At 47.4% G+C, this 20,822-nt stretch overlaps 1 protein-coding gene and 1 pseudogene across 1 annotated transcript; both read right to left on the bottom strand.

Annotated features, from left to right (window-relative positions):
• Positions 1-3,574: 3,574 nt before the first annotated feature.
• Positions 3,575-8,141, bottom strand: LOC109434159 (large ribosomal subunit protein uL2 pseudogene; annotated as a pseudogene).
• A 155-nt stretch (positions 8,142-8,296) lies between these two features.
• RDH13 (retinol dehydrogenase 13) lies at positions 8,297-19,908 on the bottom strand. Its single transcript, XM_019710975.3, has 7 exons — positions 19,705-19,908; positions 17,028-17,146; positions 15,320-15,475; positions 12,872-12,976; positions 11,694-11,906; positions 10,807-10,908; positions 8,297-9,430 (listed from the first exon to the last, which is right to left on the bottom strand). Exons 1-7 carry the CDS (start codon positions 19,767-19,769, stop codon positions 9,186-9,188), a joined length of 1,005 nt encoding a protein of 334 aa, XP_019566534.1. The 5' UTR covers positions 19,770-19,908; the 3' UTR covers positions 8,297-9,185.
• Positions 19,909-20,822: the final 914 nt, after the last annotated feature.

Here is a 20,822-nt window from a genome sequence, read left to right as displayed (position 1 = left end):
GGGGGATTAAGGATGGGTGAAAGGGGAAGGGATTAAGAAGCACAAGTTGGTTGTTATACAGTAGTCATGGGGGTGTAGGGTATAGTATAAGGAATATAGTCGATAATATTATAATAACTAGGTATGGTGATTCCCACATGGGCCAGTGAGCTGCGCCCTCTACAGCTAAGATTGTGAACGACAGCTCTCCCTGGAGCTGGGCTGCCGTGGGCTTCCGTGTGCAGCCGGAGGTTGGTGTGTGCTGTTGTGGGCTGCCATGTGCTGCCATGAGTGGGCGGCAGCAGGCGACAGCTGCCATGAGCCGCTGTGAGCGGCTGACCGATGACCAACTGCCTCAGCTGGGGGGAGCACAAGGCTCATAACACCAGCATGGGCCAGGGAGCTGTGTCCTACACAACTAGACTGAGAAACAAAGGCTTGAACTGGAGTGGGGAGGGGAGGTAGAAGAAGGGGGGGAAAAAGAAATACAAAGTGATAGTTACTATAATGTAGGGAGTATAATCAACAATGTTGTAAAGATCATATAAGGTGACAGATGGGCACTGGACTTATCAGGGGGATCACATCATAGACTGTGTAGATGCCTGACCACTGCACTGTACACCTGAGGTGAAGTAGAATAATATTGAATGTCAACTATAACTAAATATATAGGTGTATACAGTCATGGGATGTGGAGTACAACATAGGGAAGATAGTCGATGGTATTGTAACAGCTATAAAGTTGTCAGAGGGGTAGTATTTGGGGAATGGGTTATCACTTTATGAGGAGTTTAAATGTCTAACTATTATGTTGCTTTGTACACCTGAAACTAACAAAAATAAATAAATAAAAATAAAACAAAAAGGAACAAAATTCTAATACATGCTACCACATGGATGAACCTTGAAGACATTATACTGAGTGAAATAAGCCAGTCACAAAAGGCCACATACAAGGTCTGACAGTTAAGTTTGTGAACTCATCCTAGAAAAAGTGCTACATACCTCATTGCTGAATGGTCACCTTCGAAGTACTCCCCTTGGGAAGCTATGCACTGATACCAGCACCTAGTTCACCCTTCAAAGCAATTTTGGAACTCTTTCTGGAATGACCATCAGAGCTCTCGTTATATTACCCTAGATGTTTTGAATGTCATCAAAATATCTTCCTTTCAATATTTCCTTAATCTTCAGGTAAAGAAAGAAGTCATTGGGGGCCAGATCAGGTGAGTAGGGAGGGTGTTCCAATACAGTTATTTGTTTACTGGCTAAAAACTCCCTCACAGACAGTGCAGTGTGAGTTGGTGCATTGTTGTGATGCAAGAACCATGAATTGTTGGAAAAAAGTTCAGGTTGTTTTTGTCTACCTTTTTCACGCAGCCTTTTCAGCACTTCCAAATAGTAAATTTGGTGAACTGTTTATCCAGTTGGTACAAATTCATAATAAATAATTCCTCTGTTATCAAAAAAGGTTAGCAACATCGTTTTGACTCTTAATTTGGACTGATGGAATTTTTTTAGTCATGGAGAATTAGCTGACTTCCATTGTGCACTTTGACGCTTTGTTTCAGGGTCGTATTGGTACATCCATGTTACATCACCAGTGATAACATGGCCCAAAACATTGTCTTGCCTCTCCAAAAGGTCTTGGCAAACTTCGACTCTCCTGTGCTTTTGTTTATCTGTGAGCTCCTTTGGCACCATTTTTGCACACACCTTTCTCATGCCAAGATTTTCACTTAAGATTTTCCTAACTGAATATTATTCTGCCATGAGAAAGGATGAAATAATGCCATTTGCGACAACATGGATGGATCTTGAGGTTATAATGCTAAGAGAAATAAGTCGTACAGAACCACATGATTTCACTGACATGTGGTACATAAAACTTAAAGCAACTAAAGAACAAGACAAACAAATGAAGAAACAAAACTCATAGACACAGACAATAGTTTAATGGTTACCAGAGGGTAAGGGGGGTGGGGGGTGGGAGATGAGGGTAAAGGGGATCAAATATATGGTGATGGAAGGAGAACTGACTCTTGGTGGTGAACACACAATGTGAGATATAGATGATGTAATACAGAATTGTACACCTGAAATCTATGTAATTTTACTAACAATTGTCACCCCAGTGAACTTTAATTAAAAAACTATATTTTCCTGTTTCTCTATCAATGTGTACTTGGTCTGCTCTGCTTCTCACAGTCAGCCGACAATTTTGGCATACAATTCAATGAAGTTTTGCAGTGTTTTCGTCAGTTCTACTGGTTACTGGCCGCCTTGACCTCTCTTCATCAGTGACGCACCTCACCCCTCAGCAAAATGTTTAATCCATTTGTACATTGCTGTTTTCTTCAGGGCATTATCCCCATAAACTTGGACTAACATGTCCCTGATTTCACTTCAACTCTTGCCAAGTTTAACAAGAAATGTAATGTTTGTTCATTGCTCTAATTCAAGCTCAGACATTCTCACGACGGCACACAAAAACACACAACAACAATAATGAACTCCACTCAGCAAGACACCACCACATGTCGACAAGAACACCGCTGTGAGACCCTGATATTTCAAGGTTATGAAACTTTGCCAAGCGCACAGTAGCCAGTTCGCGATCTTAATTGTCAGATCTCATATTTTGTGATTCCATTTATGTGAAAGAACTTTCTTCTCCACGTCCTTTTGTCAAAATTCATTGAAAGAATTATTTTTAATACCAACTCCAGTTTTTCTCCTCTTCTTCACATCTCCTTTTTTTATTATGGTCTATTTATTTTAACTGCATAATTGAAAAGAGAAATTCATCAAAACTGGGGGCAAACTATAAATCTCCCCTCCACATACCCTCCCCAAGAGTAACCCTTCTTGTCAAACTGCTTCATTTTGCAACTTTGTTGCTTCACGAAAAACACTTCCTTGTTCAATTTTTGCTGCTCTAAGAGCTCAGCTCTCAACAGCTCCTGGAGTGTGAGACTGAAACGCTGTTAGGAACTTTTCTTTGCCCTATTTGACTCCTACTTCTTTTTTGGGGGGTGGAGGGTTTAAGGGTTTTATTATAATGTGGACAACAGAAATGAAGTACATTATGTTTCCATATTAAAACAAAAAATGCTGGGTGGCTGGATGGCTCAATTGGTTAGAGCCAGAGCTCTGGACAACAGGGTTGCCGGTTCAATTCCCACGTGGGCCAGTGAGCTTGTGCCCTCCACAACTAGATTGAAGGACAATGACCTGGAGCTGATGGGCCCTGGAAAAACACATTGTTCCCCAATAAATCTTTTTTTTTTAATGCTTCCATTTTTTGATGGGCATGTTTTTTAAATGTATTGCTGATGTCCCTCCATTCTTTTTTTTTTTTCAGTTTTGTTTTTTCTCCAATTACAGTTGACAGTCAATATTATATTAGTTTCAGGTGTGCAGCATAGCAGTTACACATTGATGTAATTTACAAAGTGATCTCCCTGACTAGTCTAGTACCCCCTGACACCATATATAGTTGTTACAATACCGTTTTTCCCCAAATATAAGGCCTAGCCGGACCATCAGCTCTAATGCATCTTTTGGAGCAAAAATTAATATAAGACCCAGTCCTATCTTATATTATATTATATTACATAAGACCGGGTCTTATATTAAAATAAGACCCGGTCTTATATTGATTTTTGCTCCAAAAGGCACATTAGAGCTGATGGTTCAGCTAGGTCTTATTTTTGGGGAAACATGGTATTATTGACTATGCTGTACTTTACATCCTGTGACTATTTCATTTCATTTTGTTTTTTTAGTGGCAAAAGGACAGCTTTATTGAGCCTCCCAGTCCTAGTTCTCTTTCTCCTGCACAGTCTTGGTTCCAGGTAGACACCGCACAACCTTCATGGCCACACCCTACACATGGGGCCAACAATTACTCTCTGCCTTGTACTTGCAGTAGGCAGGGCCGGCCTTCAGGATGGGCTTGTCAATGTGGCCACCTCTGGCCACCACACCGACCACAGCTCTGTTGGCAGAGGAAATGACCTTCTTGGAGCCCGAGGGCAGCTTCCCTCGGGTCTTTTTGGTCTCGGGGTTGTGGGAGATGGCGGTGGCATAGTTGCCAGAGGCTTGGGCCAGCTTGCCCAGGGCACCAGGCTTCTCCAGACAGCACACAATGGTGCCCTCGGGCCTGGTACCCACCAGGAGCACGCTGCCAGTGTTCAGCGGAGCCTTCTTTCAGCAGTACACGAACTGGCCCGTGCGGATGCCTTTGGCAGCATTGAACAGGTCCGTCTGCTTCTTACAGGGTATGGATCACGGAAGACCACCTTGGCAAGGGGCATGCCACAACCTGGTTCATGGATGATATCCTTCCCCATGCCCCTGATGTACCTGTGACACGGGATGAAGTCCACGGGCACGCAAACTCGCGGCGCCCTTGCGGTGCTTCACGTGCTTCGGAAACGCAGAGCCCAGCGTGACCCTCTGCCTGGGGATCACTGGGCCCATGGCAGCACTCTGCTCCCCAGTGGCCAAAAGAGGCCGGGGACTATTTTATAACTGGGAATTTGTACTTGTAATCCCATCACCTTTCTCACCCAGCTCCCCAAACCCTCCCCTCTGGCAACCATCAGTTTGTTCTCTGTGTCTATGAGTTTGTTTCTGTTTTGTTTGTTCACTTATTTTATTTTTTAGATTCCACATATAAGTGAGGTCATATGGTATTTGTCTTTCTGTCTGACTTACTTCACTCAGCACAATACCCTCTCATCCCATGTGTGTTGTCACAAATGCCAAGATTTCATTCTTTTTTATGGTCAAGCAATATTCCGTTGTATATATGTACACCGCTTCTTTATCCAGTCATCTATCGGTGCACACTTAGGCTGCTTTCATATCGTGGCTATAATAAATAATGCTGCAATGAACATAAGGGATGCACATATCTTTTCGAATTAGTGTTTTGGATTTCTTTGGATACATACATAGAAGTGGAATTGCTGGGTCATAAGGTGGTTCTATTTTTAATTTTTTGAGGAACCTCCATACTGATTTTTATCCTGAATGGCAAGTGTTCGGCTTCAGAGAAGCCACATCCACGTTCATCGTTTGTGAAAGAGGGCTACAATATACCTAACCCCATAGTCCACAGTCATTCACCTAAGAGATCAGATGCCCCTTAGGTGCTGAAGGCCCAGAGGGGAGACCTTAAAGACTGACCACAGAAAGGCAGCTGGTGATAGGACACTATGGGGACGACGGGTGGGAAGCCAGGCAGGGGGCTCCTGGGGCTTCCAGGGATGAATGGGGAAAACTGTTCTCCATCAGGCACCAGCAAAAGAATTTGAAACCTGGAGCCTTTCGAGCCACATTCTGAGAGATGAAAGAGAGGAGAAAGACTAGCAAAAAAAAAAAAATATTCCAGGCAAAGGGTAAAAGCAGAGTCAGTGTAGCTGTTAGGAAGTTAGAGTGGAGTGGAGACAGAGCAAGGGTCAGAGCTAGAATCAGGGTTTGCAGGAAGGGCTGTGTTCTTCAAAGTACCAACCAAAACAAAGATTTTGGAGGGCTTGCCTGAGCTAGTGCTGCCCTTGGATGGCTTTTGAAAAGGCCACTTTATTTGCAGCATGGAGGCAGCACAGAGCCAGGCAATCGTGGGAGATGAACACAGTTGGGGAGGATGTAGCTGGAATCCAGTGATGTGCAAAGTTCACCTGAGGGCATGGAGAGAAGTGGGCAAACTGCGATCATTTTCTAACATAGAAAGAGTAAAACATGTTCACCAGTCAAGTGTGGGTTGTAAGGGAAGGACAGAAATTGAGATGAGTCCAAAAATATTTGATTGGAAAGACAGGGAAGACAGAGATCCACACGTCAGTGCTGGGGAAAGGGTTTGATGGCGGGAATTATAGGATGCAAGGAAAACTTACACATTTTCTCACATAAGTGCCCTAAGAAACAGATGGGAGGCATCACTTCCCTTATTTCTAATGGGAAGAATTCAGCCTTATTTTTTCTTTTTAAAGATTTTTTATTGGGGAAGGGGAACAGGACTTTATTGGGGAACAGTGTGTATTTCCAGGACTTTTTTTTTTTCCAAGTCAAGTTGTTGTCCTTTCAATCTTAGTTGTGGAGAGTGCCATTCAGCTTCAAGTTGTTGTCCTTTCAGTCTTAGTTGTGGAGGGCGCAGCTCAGCTCCAGGTCCAGTTGCCATTACTAGTTGCAGGGGGCACAGCCCACCATCCCTTGCGGGAGTCGAACCAGCAACCTTGTGGTTGAGAGGATGTGCTCCAACCAACTGAGCCATCCGGGAGCTCAGCGGCAGCTCAGCTCAAGGTGCCATGTTCAATCTCAGTTGCAGGGGGTGCTGCCCACCATCCCTTATGGGACTTGAGGAATCGAACTGGCAACCTTGTGGTTGAGAGCCTGCACTCCAACCAACTGAGCCATCTGGGAGGCAGCTCAGCTTAAGATGCTGTGTTCAATCTTAGTTGCAGGGGGCCGAGCTCACCATCCCTTGCGGGATTCGAGGAGTTGAACCGGCAACCTTGTGGTTGAGAGCCCACTGGCCCATGTGGGAATCGAACCGGCAGCCTTCGAAGTTAGGAGCATGGAACTCTAACCACCTGAGCCACCGGGCCAGCCCCTCAGCCTTATTTTAAATTTGTAATTGCTCTCACACTTTCAGCTGTGACTGCGAGCTCCCAGCTTATGGTGCCAATTTGGTGGTCAAACCAGTAGCTTCCTGGACTCCCCCCCAAACTCCCCCACCGACCCTGTCATGCGGGGTGTCATGCGGGGTCTCTAGTCCCGCTCCCCACATAAGAACGCAGGACATGGTAAAGCCAAAAAGGAACACCCACGGAGCCATAGATAGGGGAGTCATACCACTATAGTCTCGCTGGCGGCTGGATTGGAGACACAGGAAACAGGAGCCATACGATCCGCAACCCGCCGTTCACTTGTCATTGCCAGCCCAATCTCACTTGCTAGCTGCAATCCGCCTCTCTACAATCTGTAATCCACACTCCGCCACGCCACGCCATGCCAGGACACCCCACCACTACATGGTAGTACATTCCCAAGCAATCAGTCAAGCGGTCCATCAAATCAGGGATGAACGGCAATTCCCCATAGTCCACAGTCATTCGCGAGGGCTGTCAGCCTCACAATCTGTGCCCCCTCCACAGGGCAAGGGCTCCAAGTCCTCCCCAACCTGGGGGGAGGGCCTCAGCAAGCATTTATGTGGGGACAGAGCCAGGAATGCCATTTCCAGGCTCAGCCTCACGTGGAAAGGTGTTGGTTCAAGTAGTAAGTGGCCATCAACTGTGATTGGATGGCCATCAGGTGTGGCTAGTTGGCCATCAGCTGTAACCAGTTAGCCAATTAGCCACTGATATAACTGCCAAGGCTGTGCTGGTTGGTCAGTCAGTTGGTTGGCAGGCAGAGAAGCGGACAGCAGGTTGCAGGTCATGTGGACCCAGCCTCCAGTGAGACTATAGTGGAATGACTCCCCTATCTATGGCTCCATGGGTGTTCCTTTTTGGCCTCACCATATCCTGCGTTCTTATGTGGGGAGCGGGACCAGAGACCCCGCAGGCCGCCTCGCACGACACATGGTGAGGCCAAAATGGAACACCCACAGAGCCATAGATAAGGGAGTCATACCACTATATTCTCGCTGGTGGCTGGGTTCGAGACACAGGAAGCAGGAGCCACACAATCCACAATCCACCGTTCGCTTCTCTGCCAACCAACCTCACTTGCTAACTGCAATCCGCGCTTGCTAGCTCAGCCACCATCTTATTGCTAGCCCCCATTTGCTGCTAGCGTAGCCACAGCAGTTATATTAGTGGCCAATGGTTCACTGGTTACAGCTGACGGCCAACTAGCCACAGCTGATGGCCATCTGATCACAGTTGATGGCCATTTACTACCCAAGTGAGCACTTTTCCACGTGAGAGCGAGAGCCTGGAAACTGCACTTCTAACTCTGTTCCCACAGTAACAGAAAGAAAACTAACTGGATTTATAAAGTGTTGGGTGTCTTTGATTCAGCCTCCACCACTCTCCCCTTCCCCCCCCCCCCCATTGCTGGCATCCAGGGCCGGTCATTCTGTGCTGTTCTGTGGATTGCAGGATGTGATGCAGCACCCCTGACCTCCCAAAGTACGGTAAATATTAAATATTACATTTTTTAATGTTAAAATGTTTATCTGGCTTACTGAGCTTTTGGTGCCATCCCCCCTCGAATCTGTGCCTGAGCTGAGTGCCAGCCCTGTTTCTAACACAGAAGACAGCTAGACATCAATGACTGTCGCCACATAAAAAGAGGGAAGCACTTTCACCTCTAAACATCTGAACATGTTTTATTGCCCTGATATTTAAACTGACGTCTGAGTTTCCCAAAAGGAAGAAATACATGAGTTGTTCTTGTTCAGCTCGTTGGCACTTCCTCACTGGCATGGAGGAAGAAAATAAAACCTGTGACTCAGCTAGATGTTCTATTATTAATCTTTTTAAAGAATAAGCTTGAGAGTCTACGGGCCAAGGAAAGGTCATGACCCCAGGCATCCGGGGTACTCAGCAGCAGCAGCTGTTGTCCAGGGCATGACTGGGAGATAACAAGGCCAGGTCTGGCTTATGTAAGACCCTCAGTAAACTTCCTCTGGGAAGGAATGCACAGCTACTATTCCCTGAGCCAAGAAATTACTTGTTTGGCATCACGCCATCCTGTGAGGTAGTCAAGATACTGCACACATTCTACAGTTGGAGAAACCGAGACTCAGAGAGGAGGCTGGAGCTGTACAAGGTCCCACAGGGAACCGTGAACTCACCCGTGTCTGTCAGACAACTTGTCCATGGTCATACGGTCCCCCACTGTGGCCCACACCAGAGGGAGCTGGCTCCTCTCGGCAGGCACAGTGCCCCAGCCAACCCCTGGGTAAGGTGCCCACCTGAAGTCCAATCCACTGTGGCCACAAAAGAGAAAAAAAAACCAGGTCAATACTGCCATTTAGAGGGTGATGTGGGCATGGCAGCCAGCATTCCTTGGCCAATGCTGCCACCTAGAGGGTTAAGCGGGTATGGCAGCCACGTTCCTTAACATCTTGAGGCCCATACAGTGTCAATACTGCCACCTAGAGGGTGATGTGGGCATGGCAGTTATCCTTGGTCTTGCTCCATCCTGATGACTCTGCCTCCCTGGTGGCTTTCACACCTGCTCCCAGGTTATTTGGGGAGGGGCTCTCCCCTCACAGAGGACCCATGAGACACCTCCAAGCCCACCAGGCGGGTACTTTCAGCCCAAAGTCTCTGGGCTACCTCCTCATCCTCAGCCTCAGGGGCCGGAGCTTTCTCTTTAAGTCCATCGAAGTACTTTCCAGAAACACCTTCCAGTTCTTCCGCCACCACCAGGTAAGTGCTGGGCTGGGCCGCCAGCTGGGGGCTCTTGACCAGCAGCCAGAAGATGGGTCCTGCAGTCAGCCCACAGAACATTCAGTCCACACACACTCAAAGAGGAAGACACAGAAAGCCCTACACCACCCCCAGGACACAGGGCCCACTGAGGCCAGACATTGGCCTGTAGTCCCACAGAGCCCAGTTCCAGGCCTTTGTTCCTAGGGTGCCCTCCACCAGGAAGTCCCTTCCCTCGCACTGCCTAGCCAAATCCCTCCAGATGCAGGGACTAACCCAAAAGCTGCCTCCCCCAGGAAGCCTCCCTGGCTTTCCCAGGCAGATGGAAGGCCTCTGTCCTCTCAGTCAGCCCTGAGTCCCACCCTGCCCCATCGTGCTTTAAAATAACATGTATTTGTTGAGCACCTCCAGTGCCAGCCTCAGCCTAAGACCCTTGACACTTGGCACTCACCTACCAAATGTTTCTCAGGATTACAAATCCAGTTATAAAGTTCTAATTATTTACTCAGCTTAAATCTGGGCCAGGCACTGTGCTGGCCTTTTTAAGGGAGGTCTCATCTAAACCTCCCAGCAACTGTGAGGCAGGTACTATGCTGGTCCTCACGTTGCAGGAGTAAACTGAGGCTGAGAGGTAAGCCTCGCAGAGTAGCACAGCTAGTTTCAGGTGAAGCTTAGGTTACCCTGAGCACAGCCAGACACCAGCAGTGGGCTTCTACAGGCTCCTCCTCTGAGACACGGTTTTCTCATCAGATGGACTCTGGACTGTTTCCTGGGACTATTCTGAGGCTGGCTAGCCAGATCGACATAGAAAAGTGACTTGTTCTTGGTACCATGGAAGATACAGGGGAGAGGGCAGAGCAAAGCCCCTGAGAATAGTCCCTGAGTGTGATTAATTTTATATGTCAACTTGGCTGGGCTAAGGGACACCTAGAGAGCTGGTAAAACCTTACTTATGGGTGTGTCTGAGGGTATGACCAGAAAAGGTAAGCATTTGAATCCTTAGACTAAATAAAGGAAATCCGTTTATTCCTGGGCAGCATGCACTTAGTTCAGGGCCAGAATAGAACAAAAAGGTGAGGAAGGGTGAATTCGCTCACTCTCTCTCTGCTTGAACTAGGACATCCACCTCCTTCTGCCCTCAGGTATCGGCACTGCTGGCCATCAAACTCAAACTGGGGCTTACACCACCAGCTCCCCTGGTTCTCAGGCCTTTGGGTGTGGACTAGAACTACACCACCGGCTGTCCTGCGTCTCCAGCATGCTGATGGCAGATGGTGGGGCTTCTCAGCCTCCATAAATCATGAGCCAATCTCTTCTAATAAATCTCCCTAAATATCTATACATATCCTATGGCTAATACACTGAGGAGGGTCCTGGGCCCCTGCTGAGAGGGCAGGGGTTCAGCTAAGGGACCCCACGCCGAGTGGGGACTTACCAAGCATGAAGCTGGAGAAGGCAGAGTTATACATGCCTGTGTGTCTGCCCAGTTCTGTCCTGGCCACACCGGGGTGCAAAGCATTGACGGTCACTCCTGTGCCTGGGGAGAGAAAGGAAGAATAGGAGTGGGGAGGGGGTCAGACACCAGGTTCACTCCTTCCCAGGAAGCCTGATGCTGCCCACCCTGAGCCCTGGGGGTCTCCCATTTCCTACCCTCAAACCCACACCACCTTCTTGCTCTGAAGTCTCCATGACAGGTAGTCTCATCTTGCAAGACAGCTCTGTTTCATGGCTGCCCAGAGCAGAGCCTTTCAACCTGAGCGTGTGTGTAAAAATAACACGGAGGGCCGGAAAAACCCAGACCACTGGCCCCACCCCGCAGAAAGTCTGAAGCAGTGGATCAGGGTGGGGTCTGAGATGCTGCAATTATGACAAGCTTCCAGGTGAGCTGATGCTGCTGGTCCACTTTGAGAAGGAAGAGTGAAGGGCAGACTTTTAAACTTCAGCACTATGGATGTTGAGATCCAATCATTCTTTACCCTGTGCACTGTAGGATATTGAACAGCATCTCTGGATTCTGTCCACCAGATGCCAGTAGCAAAGTCCACCCGTCCCCACTCCCTGAAATGACAGCCAAAGAGATTGCCAAATGTCCACTGGCCTGGAGCACCAAAGGCTCAGATGCCTGTCCTGGATGAGCAGGGAAGAAGCCTGTGATTGATTAGTGATGGTCTGCTTCAGGCACCAGTGGGGAGCCCGCTAACATGTGTGTCATTCACTTGCCTACTCTGTCCTGGAGCCAGTGCGTGACCTCTCATCAGCCCAGGGTCACAGCAGAACTGTTCCAGGCTGAGAGCTAAAGGAAGAAGGAGGCCACACTCGCACCTTGCAGCCGCCGGCTCAGCTCCTTGGTGAAGAGGATGACGGCCAGCTTACTCTGGCAGTAGGCCGCTTTAGTGTCATACTTCCTCTTCTCCCAGTTCAAGTCATCAAAGTCTATGTGCCCAGCAACGTGGGCCAAAGATGAGAGGTTGATGATCCGTGAAGGGGCCGAGGCCTTCAGCTTGTCCAGCAGTAAGTTTGTCAGAAGAAAGTGACCTGGATGAAAAATAACAAAAAGATAACTTTTACTGAACTCTTACCACATGCCTAGGACCCTACTGAGAACATTACCTTATTTCACCCTCCTAATAACACAAGGTTCCCAATCGGATGTAATTTTGCCCCCCCGGAATATTTGGCATTATCTGGAGACAATTTTGGTTGTCACAACTGCAGAGTGAAATGGGGACATTACTGCCATCTATTGGGTAGAGGCCAGGGATGTTGCTCAACATTCTACAATGCACAGGACAGTCCCCACAAGGAATTATCCAACCCCAAATGTCAAGCCCTTTGATAACTCTATGAGGTCAACTGGGAAAAAGACTGCCTTCTGTCTCCCAAAATATTTTCTCCATTTCTTCTTTAGTAATATGATTTTTGGCTTTGCACAAGACTGCCCAGTGAAAGACTACATTTCCCAGACTCCTTTGCAGCTACATCAGGTCATGTGACTGAATACCAACCAATAGGGCATGAATGATAGTAATATGTGTGTTTAGGGTTGAATTGTATCCTTCTCCCCACTAAAACATATGTTGAAGTCCAACCCTCCAGAACCTCAGAATGTTACCTTATTTGTAGATGGGATCTGGGTTCTTTACAGAGGCAATTAAAGTAAGATCATTAGGGTGGGCCCTTATCCAGTATGACCCACTGACTCTTTGCCCTTATTAACAGAACCCTAGGTGCATTCAGGGTGACAACAAATAGACTGACAGCATAACTGAAAGACAAAGACTGGAGGACGGACAAAGGGACAAGATGTCAAGAGACTGATAGAGGTTCCGAAAGACTGAACATCCAGAGGTGGTCAGGCAACCCCAAGCTACCAGGTGACCCGGACGCCTTGGAGAATGGAGGAAGGGACCTCCCACCTGCACTGTGAGCCTGTGTTTGGCCCACTGGGGACCCGCCCACATCCCAGGCTGACAGCAATACCACGCAGCCTGTGGCCTCACCCAGGTAGTTAACGCCAAGCTGCATCTCAAAGCCGTCCTCCGTGGCCCAGTGGGGGCACCGCATCACGGCCGCATTGTTGACCAGGACGTGTACTTGCTGCTCCTCTGGAAGGCAAAGGTCAGGGCAAACGTGTCAGCTCCATACCTGCTGGGCTGACCAGTGTTCCCCAAACATTCATGTCTACCCGGAACCTGTGAATGTGATCTTTCTTTGGAAACAGAGTCTTTGCATAAATAATCAAGTAAAGATGAGGACATAGGGTGGGCCCTATCGAACATGACTGGTGTCCTTATAAGACAGGGAAATTTGGACACAGACATGCACATGGGGAGACCATGGTGTGATGACAAAGGCAGAGAGTGGAAAGATGCAGCTAGAAGCCAAAGAACACCAGGATTGACGGCCACCACCAGAAGCTGGAAATCTGAGGAAAAATTCTATCCAGTGCAGTCCTGCCGATACCTTGATCTCTGGCCTCACACAGGGTGGCTTGAAAACAGAAATCTATCGTCCCCCAGTCCTGGAGGCTGGAAGGTGTCGCAGGGCTGGTTCCCTCTGAGGCCATGAGGGAGAATCTGTTCCAGGCCTCTCTCCTTATCTTGTACACAGCCACCTCCCTGATTCCTCGCGTGGCCCTCCCTCTGTACATGTCTGTGTGCTAATCTCTTCTTATAAGGACTCCAGTCAGATGGATTAGGGCCCACCCTAATGACCTCATTTTCACTTGGTTACCTCTGTAAAGATTCCCCTCTCCAAATAAGGTGACAGTCTGAGGTACTGAGGGTAGGATCCCTCCAACATGTCTTTTTTGGGAGGATACAACAGAACCCATAACATTCCCAAAATGGTTTTGGGATCAATGAAAATAATGAATTAGTCATGTAGCACCTAATAAACAGAGCTTCTATTTTGTTCTCTATTTGAGGGGAAGGGGGTGTGGCACACCCATCAGGATCACAAGCTCTGGAGCCTATCAGAGGGGGGTTCGAGTCCCCCAGCTCTACCCTGACCAGTATGATCCCAGCTAAGTTATACAGCTCCTCTGTGACTCAGTTTCCCCCCTGCAATTCTTCCTGCATATTATTAATTTGTATTGTTAAAATAAAGAAGACCAGCTATGTTTTCAAGATGAAAGCTTCACGATGTAGAGGGGGGAAAAAGGTTAACAGTGACTCCCTTAGGGCTGGTGTGCAATCAAAGGTGTTTAGTTCTTTCTTACTTACTGTTCAGGATTTTAATAGATTGTCCACAACAAACATGTATTTCTTTGCATCAGGGGTTAAAAAAAAACACCCCATGAATGTTTATTTCTTCACCACTTCTGAGCAATAGCTGCTGTCTCCCCACTAGCTTTCCTGCTTTCATTTAATACAGAGCTGGGTGGAAAGGAAGAGGTTGTTCAAGATCTGCAGAGACCCTCACATGTGTGAGAAATAACAGATATACGAGAATGTTCACAGCAGCAGTGCCTGTAGCCCTGAAAACCTGGAAGCCAAGTGGCCATTGGTAGAGAACCAGTAACATCACTCGTCAGATCCACACAATGGAACACAATGTAGCTGCAAAAAAAGAATGAAGAAATACAATATAGCCGCAAGAACTGGGACACTCTGCCTAAAACCGATCTCTAAGAGACAATGGGGGACAAAGATCATGGACCACCAGGCGTATAACAGGCTCTGATTTGTACAAAAAAGCCAAGGGGAGGTGTATACACCTGCCTGCTTTATAAATGCATAAACTGTCTCCAGCAAGACACATGGGGGAGAACTGAACACACGTGAGGAAGGAGTCTGAGTAGCTAGGGGCAGGAGTGGCAGGGAGACCTGTCTCTGTCTCCTTGTTTGTACTTCCTGAATGTTTATTCCTGGAAAGGTTATTCCTATTCAAAAAAATAAATACGTGAATAGTTCTAAAAACACCAGATGGGAAGCAAAAAGCGTGAGTAACCAACTAATGCAACAGAAGTGCTGAAAAACACCAGCCTGATACCTGGATTTGCGAAAAGAATGCCCAGCAAAAAAGTGGGAGGTCAGAGAGTCTGCACTGTGCCTGTGGGTCCTCCAGCAGTGCAAGGTTGTCATGGCTGTGTCCCTGCCGGACCGGGCACTCCTTGGAGGCAAAGCCTGAATCTGACTCATCTCTGTCCCTGGCATCACCTGAGAGCCAGAAAGCCGCAAGAAACAATGGATGAATCATTGCTTCTGCCCCTCTTCCATGGCTAACTCCTCCTCCAACTCCCATCTTGGCTTCTACTTCTTGTAGGATCCAAGCTAATGCAGGAGTTCATTTTCCTAAAGAGCAGGAGTCAGCAAACTCTCTCTGGGAAAGACCAGGTAGTAAATATTTTTGGCTCTGTGGGCGATGAGGTCCAGGCCTGGTTTAATTTGCTCCTCAGAGCCTGGCCACCCGAGACCCTCCCCACAGGCCAGCGCCCTCCCTCCTACCTTCAGTGATCTTGGCTGCAAACTCTCGAATGGACTTCAAAGAGGCCAAGTCCAGGTGCCGGGCGTTGACATGGTGATTCAGGGTCACCCTGCGAATGTCCTTTGCCGCCGCCTCACACTTCTCCATGTCTCGACAGGCCAGGATGATGTTGCCTCCTGGAAGCCCAGGATAGCAAAAAAATTTTTTTAAAAAAAGGATCCATTCCTAGATACGTACACCCAGTGCAAATGAAAACCGAAGTCCGCACAAAAACGTGTCCACAGCAGCACTATGCACAACAGTAGAAAGGTAGAAACAACCCAAGAGTCCATCAACAGATGGTGGATAAACAAAACACAGTCTGTCCATAGAGTGGAATATTATTCAGCCATGAAAAATGAGTGGAGTATGGATACATCCTGCAACACAGAACCTAAGGCTGAGTGAAAAGAGCCCGACGCCAAAGGACATATAGTGTATGGTTCTATTTATATGAAATGTCCACAACAGTCAAATCCATAGAAGGTAGATTAATGGTTTCCTAGGGAGGGGAAGCCAATTGGGGGGGTGATGACTAAGGGAGGCAAGGTTTTGTTTGGGGGTGATGAAAATGTTCTAAAATTGAGAGTGGCAATGGTTGCACAACTCTGTGACTATACCACAAATCCCTGAAGTGCACATTTTTCAATGAGTGAATTGTGTGGTATGTGGATTAAATCTCAACATAGACATAAAAATAACTTTAAAAAATTAGAAAAGTGAGAACAGAAAGCAAGGACTGAGAGGACCATGTGGGCCTGTGTGGCTTATCCCACCCACAGGGGACCCAGCCCCTCCTATACATTCCACTGCCCCCTCACACTGTCCAAAATGGAACTCCTCGGACGCCTGAATCTGTACGTCTTCCCAGTGGTATCCCAGCCCTCAGGACAGCGGTGGGTATGTCTTCCCAATTTCCCTTCTGACCTTATCCTGAGAGGAGCACATGTCCTCCCTTGGGGAAACCCCTGTGGTGCTGTGGGGCTGCCCATCATAGCGTCCCACCACTCTGACCTCAGGGGTAGACAGGTGACTTGGGCCTAGTCCCTGGCCTCTGTGACTCAACAAGCCCAGAGAAAGTGTCCACTGTGCCCTCACCCTCATACCTGCCTCAGCCTTCCTGTCCCAGCCAATCAGCTCTGGCCTTCCAGCTGCTCAGACCAAAAACCCTGATTCTGCCCTTTCTCATGCCTGACCCCTCAGGAAATCCCATTCGTGCTAACTTCAAAACAGACCCGTGTGCGATGAGGAGGGCACCTCTCCTCTATGGAATTCCTCCCAAACCCCAGACTGACTTTGAGAAAAACTCTGAATACCCAAATCGAAGGCCTTCTACAAAATGCCTGACCAGTACACCTAGAAGAGCCTGAAGCCAGGTCTTGACCTTTACCTCTGACCCAGATCCCGAGCCAGCCATTAGGGCCAAATCCATCTGAAGTAGGAAAAAAAGAGGCCAACGCAGAAAAAAACTAAAACCGAAAATTGCTGAGTATCCACAGCCTCCTCTGATACCCTGAACCCCACCTTACCTCATCCAGGGTCACCAGCCTTTTTGGCTTAAGCCAGTGTGAGTATGGTTTCTGCTACTTGCAGGCAAAAGAATCGGGTGACCTTCACATCCCCTGGGGAAGCACACCCTCCATCGCCAGTCTCACGCCCCAAGCCCCTGCAGAGACAGCAGGACCTCACCTCTTCTGGCCAGCTCCAAAGCAGTCTGCTTCCCAATGCCTGTGTTGGCACCCGTCACAATGACGGTCTTCCCCTGAATGGTGGCCTTGCTGGGACAAGCCCCACCGGCAACATAATCCCTAAAGGTAAGAAACAGCACAGTCAGTTCCATCTGTCTGTCCATTCACCACAGGTTACCCCGACTGCTTTGACCTTGGGCACATGACCCCTCTGAGCCTTGACTTCCCCAAACTGAAAGACAGAAAGGACATCACATAACTCCTTGGGGCCGTGGTCATGTTACAGGTAAAGGGCGGAGCACAGTCTGCCTTTGGGAAGCCTCAAGGATGTGACAATTGTTTTTTTTATAAAGACCCCCTATATTCATGTCCTATGGCTGATGTAACAAACTACCACAAGCTCAGTGGTTAAAACCGGGCAAATGTATTCTCCTACAGTTCTGCAGGCCTCACTGGAATAAAAGCAAGGTTTCAGCAGAGTCTGTTCCTTCTGGAAGCTCCAGGGCAAAATCCAGTCCCTCGCCTTTTCCAGCTTCTAGGGGCCTCCAGCATTCCTTAGCTGGTGGCCCCTTCCTCCTCCTTCAAATCTCTAACTCTGACTCTCCTGCCTCCCCCTTGTGACGTAAGTGGGCCCACCTGGATAATCCAAGTTCACCTCATCTCAAGGTCCTTAACTCAATGACATCTGCTTTGACAGGTAAGGGAACATATTCACAGGTTCTGAGCATAGCATGTGCACATCCTTGGGGGGTGCCATGATGCTGCTACTATACTCATATTCCCCAGAGGCTAAAAACTGGAAATTAATGAGACAAGCAAAGAGTTAACAGGAACAAGCTTGTGTTAACAAAAACGAACTTAAAAAATTGTGTGGCTCTGAATCTCCCAGCTAGCACTGCACCTGCAAGCCAACAAGCACCTTACATCCATCATAGATGGGAACAGAACAGTTCCCAAATGAGGCCAACAGCAACGGCAACCCCTGCAATCAAACAAACACCCATTATAGATGGGAAGAGAACAATTCCTGGAAGAAGTCCACTGCAAGCTGACGAGCACCCTGCATCCATTATGGATGGGAACGGGATGGCTCCTAGAGGAGTCGAATTATAATGGCAACCCCCTGCAAGCTGACCAACACCCTACATCCTGCATAGAAAAATATAAAACCCCGCTAAACAGAAACCCATGACAGCTGTCTACTCTAGACTCTGTCCCCAGCAACTCCTCTGCCATTGTTTCTCCTTCTCATCAGCGCATCCATCTTCTCTAGACACTGCCATGGGCATCCTTGCTGCCCAACTCTCAATAAACCTTTTCTTATTTTCCTACTTTTCTGAGTTTTGTGAATTCTTTCACATTCTGTGAAAAACCAAAGCTATCCAAAAACAATACAGAAACCACCAAATGTCACCAATAGGGCACTGGCCAAATAAAAAAATGCCATCTCCACACAAGAGAAGGGCACTGTTCAATATGGTGGCCCACTAGTCACCTGAGGCTAATTTCTAATTTAAATTAAAAATAAATAGCCATGTTTTCCTTTCCAGGGCATTCAGTTATTTTTCATTCTCCCCATAGTGGCACTTTATTTATTTTTAGCTTTTTCAGAACTGAAAGACAATGGTATGAATAAAAATAAAAACAGCGGCCAATCGGCCAATGAATTTTATTACCATAATTCTATATTTTTTATTCCATTTTCTAGAGATTTCCAAAAATATCTAGTTCATATTTACAGCAGCAGTAGTTTAGTGAATTATAAATAACAAGATACCCGCCAACTAAATTGAAAAGACATTATCAGATCAGGAGGAACAAGTTCAAAATGAAGCCTCATCATAGAGCAGATAAATAAATCCAAAGGTGATTATTCACAGAGATTTAGTCTATCCTTCATGCCCTTAAAAAAAAAGAAACTAATTCAAAATTCCAATTATTTTCTGGCGTAACTCCCCGACAATCTCTTCTCTTGTGTAACTAATAAACATTACATATTGCTAATCTTTTTATTTTTTTTACTGTGGCAGGAACATTTATGTTTATATTGAGATCTACCCTCTTAATAAGTTTTTAAGTGTATCACACAATACCACATTAACTACAGGCATACTATAGCCATACTTTAAGGTCTCAATAGCCCCATGTAACGCACAGCACAAATAAAAAACATCACAGCATTCCCATCACCGCAGAAAGTTCTACTGAACAGTGCTTCTATACAATATTTGGTAGCATTTTTTTTCTTTTTAAAGTAAAGTAGCCTAGGAAAGACAAGAACTGTGTATACATCCCATGCAATACCAGCTTTCCGTTTACTGAGTTGGAGAATTCTATTTGTTTCTCTAATTTCGGATAACAAGCGCTTCGGTGGCATACATTTTCCTTGTACCTGGGCCAGCAAAGTGACATATGGGAACTGCTCCAAAAATATTTGCTGAATTAATGAATTTATCGAAAGACCAAAATGTTTACAAGGGCCCGGATCCGCCCCTTCCTCTGGGTGACCTTGGCCGTGACCTGCCGTCTTGGGGCCTCGGTTTGCCCCCCACATTCTCTGAGGACACTGCTGGTGGGCTGAGCTAGAGGGCTCCTGGGTGGGAGAGGAGTCTCCACCCCGTCTTCTCTCCCTTGGCTGCCGATCGCCCCGCAATCACCCACGAGTGCCACATACTCACTTGAGCAACACCGCGCCACCCACCGCTGTGCCCAGCACAGACACCGGCACAAGATAGCGGTTCATGCCCGGCCGGAGCGGGACGCAACGCGGGACCGCCCCCAGACCCGCCGCTCCAAGGAACCCGAGGACAGGGATCCACGTGGGGAAAGGCAGGCGCAGCTTGGAATGGTGACTTTCTGAAATAGGCGTGGGGGGCGGGGCACTGGGCGAGGGGCGGGGCTTCCGGGGCGCGACCTATGGGGATGGACTGCGAGCGCGGCTACTCCTGGGAATGGTAGTTTACCAGGCGGGAGCTTGGTCGGGGTCTTGAGGGCGGGGGGGTTGGGGGCGGGGCCTGCGGGCCATTCGAATGACGTCATCCTCTCTGAGCTACTAGGCGCAGTGGGGTTCTGAAGTGAAACTGCTGTAGGATTCCAATTATGCATCTGCCCCGTCCAGACTGAGCTCCTCTGTGTGACTTTCAAATATATCAGCCTGTTTCCTCATCTAAGAATGTGTTCACCGATAGTACTTCCCTCATAGACTCTATAGGAGAATTTGAGAATTTCGATGCTCAGAAACCAGGACCTATTAGCCTGGGATTCCCAAACTCCTGGGTCTGAGAGAGGAGGGGATGGGGTTCTGACCCCTGCGTCTGGGAGAAGGGGCTGGGGATTTTGTCTCATGACTCTGAGAGAGGAAGAAGCCAGACACCAAAGACTGGTGCTGTGTGATTCCAGTCATATGATCTAGGAAAGACATTCTAGTGAAAGAATGAAGACCAGTGGTTGCCAAGACAAGAGGGAGTGGGGAAAGTGATTCCTGCAGAGAGAACTTTTGGGGGTTTGGGAAATAGTCTCTATCGTCATCCTGCTAGTGATTATATTATAACTACATACATTTGTCAAATCTCATCAGAGCAGTCACTTAAAAATAGTGAATTTTATTGCATGTAAAGTATACTGCAATGATGCTAACTAAAATTTAAAAATGTTGAAAAGATTTTTATAATTTTGTTTTGGAAATTATTTGGCCACAAGTAACTCGTTTAATTTATGATTGGATTGGGTTTGTCAGCAATCAACAGATATACTTGAGAATTCTTATCAAGTGAGGAATATGTGACTCATAAATCAT

This window comes from Rhinolophus sinicus, chromosome 8 (assembly GCF_057876585.1).
Source record: "Rhinolophus sinicus isolate RSI-liver-muscle chromosome 8, RSI-T2T, whole genome shotgun sequence".
NCBI classification, from domain to species: domain Eukaryota; kingdom Metazoa; phylum Chordata; class Mammalia; order Chiroptera; family Rhinolophidae; genus Rhinolophus; species Rhinolophus sinicus.
This window is presented reverse-complemented; position numbering and strand designations above follow the sequence as displayed.

What these genes read in the sequence shown, in the direction of transcription:
- RDH13 (XM_019710975.3), bottom strand. Translation starts at nt 19,769, where the DNA reads ATGAACCGCTATCTTGTGCCGGTGTCTGTGCTGGGCACAGCGGTGGGT. An exon ending in TGCAGCCAAGATCACTGAAG is followed by an intron (nt 12,977 to 15,319) that starts GTAGGAGGGAGG and finishes TTTGCCTTCCAG; the next exon opens with AGGAGCAGCAAGTACACGTC. An exon ending in CTTCTCCAGCTTCATGCTTG is followed by an intron (nt 9,431 to 10,806) that starts GTAAGTCCCCAC and finishes GGCTGACTGCAG; the next exon opens with GACCCATCTTCTGGCTGCTG.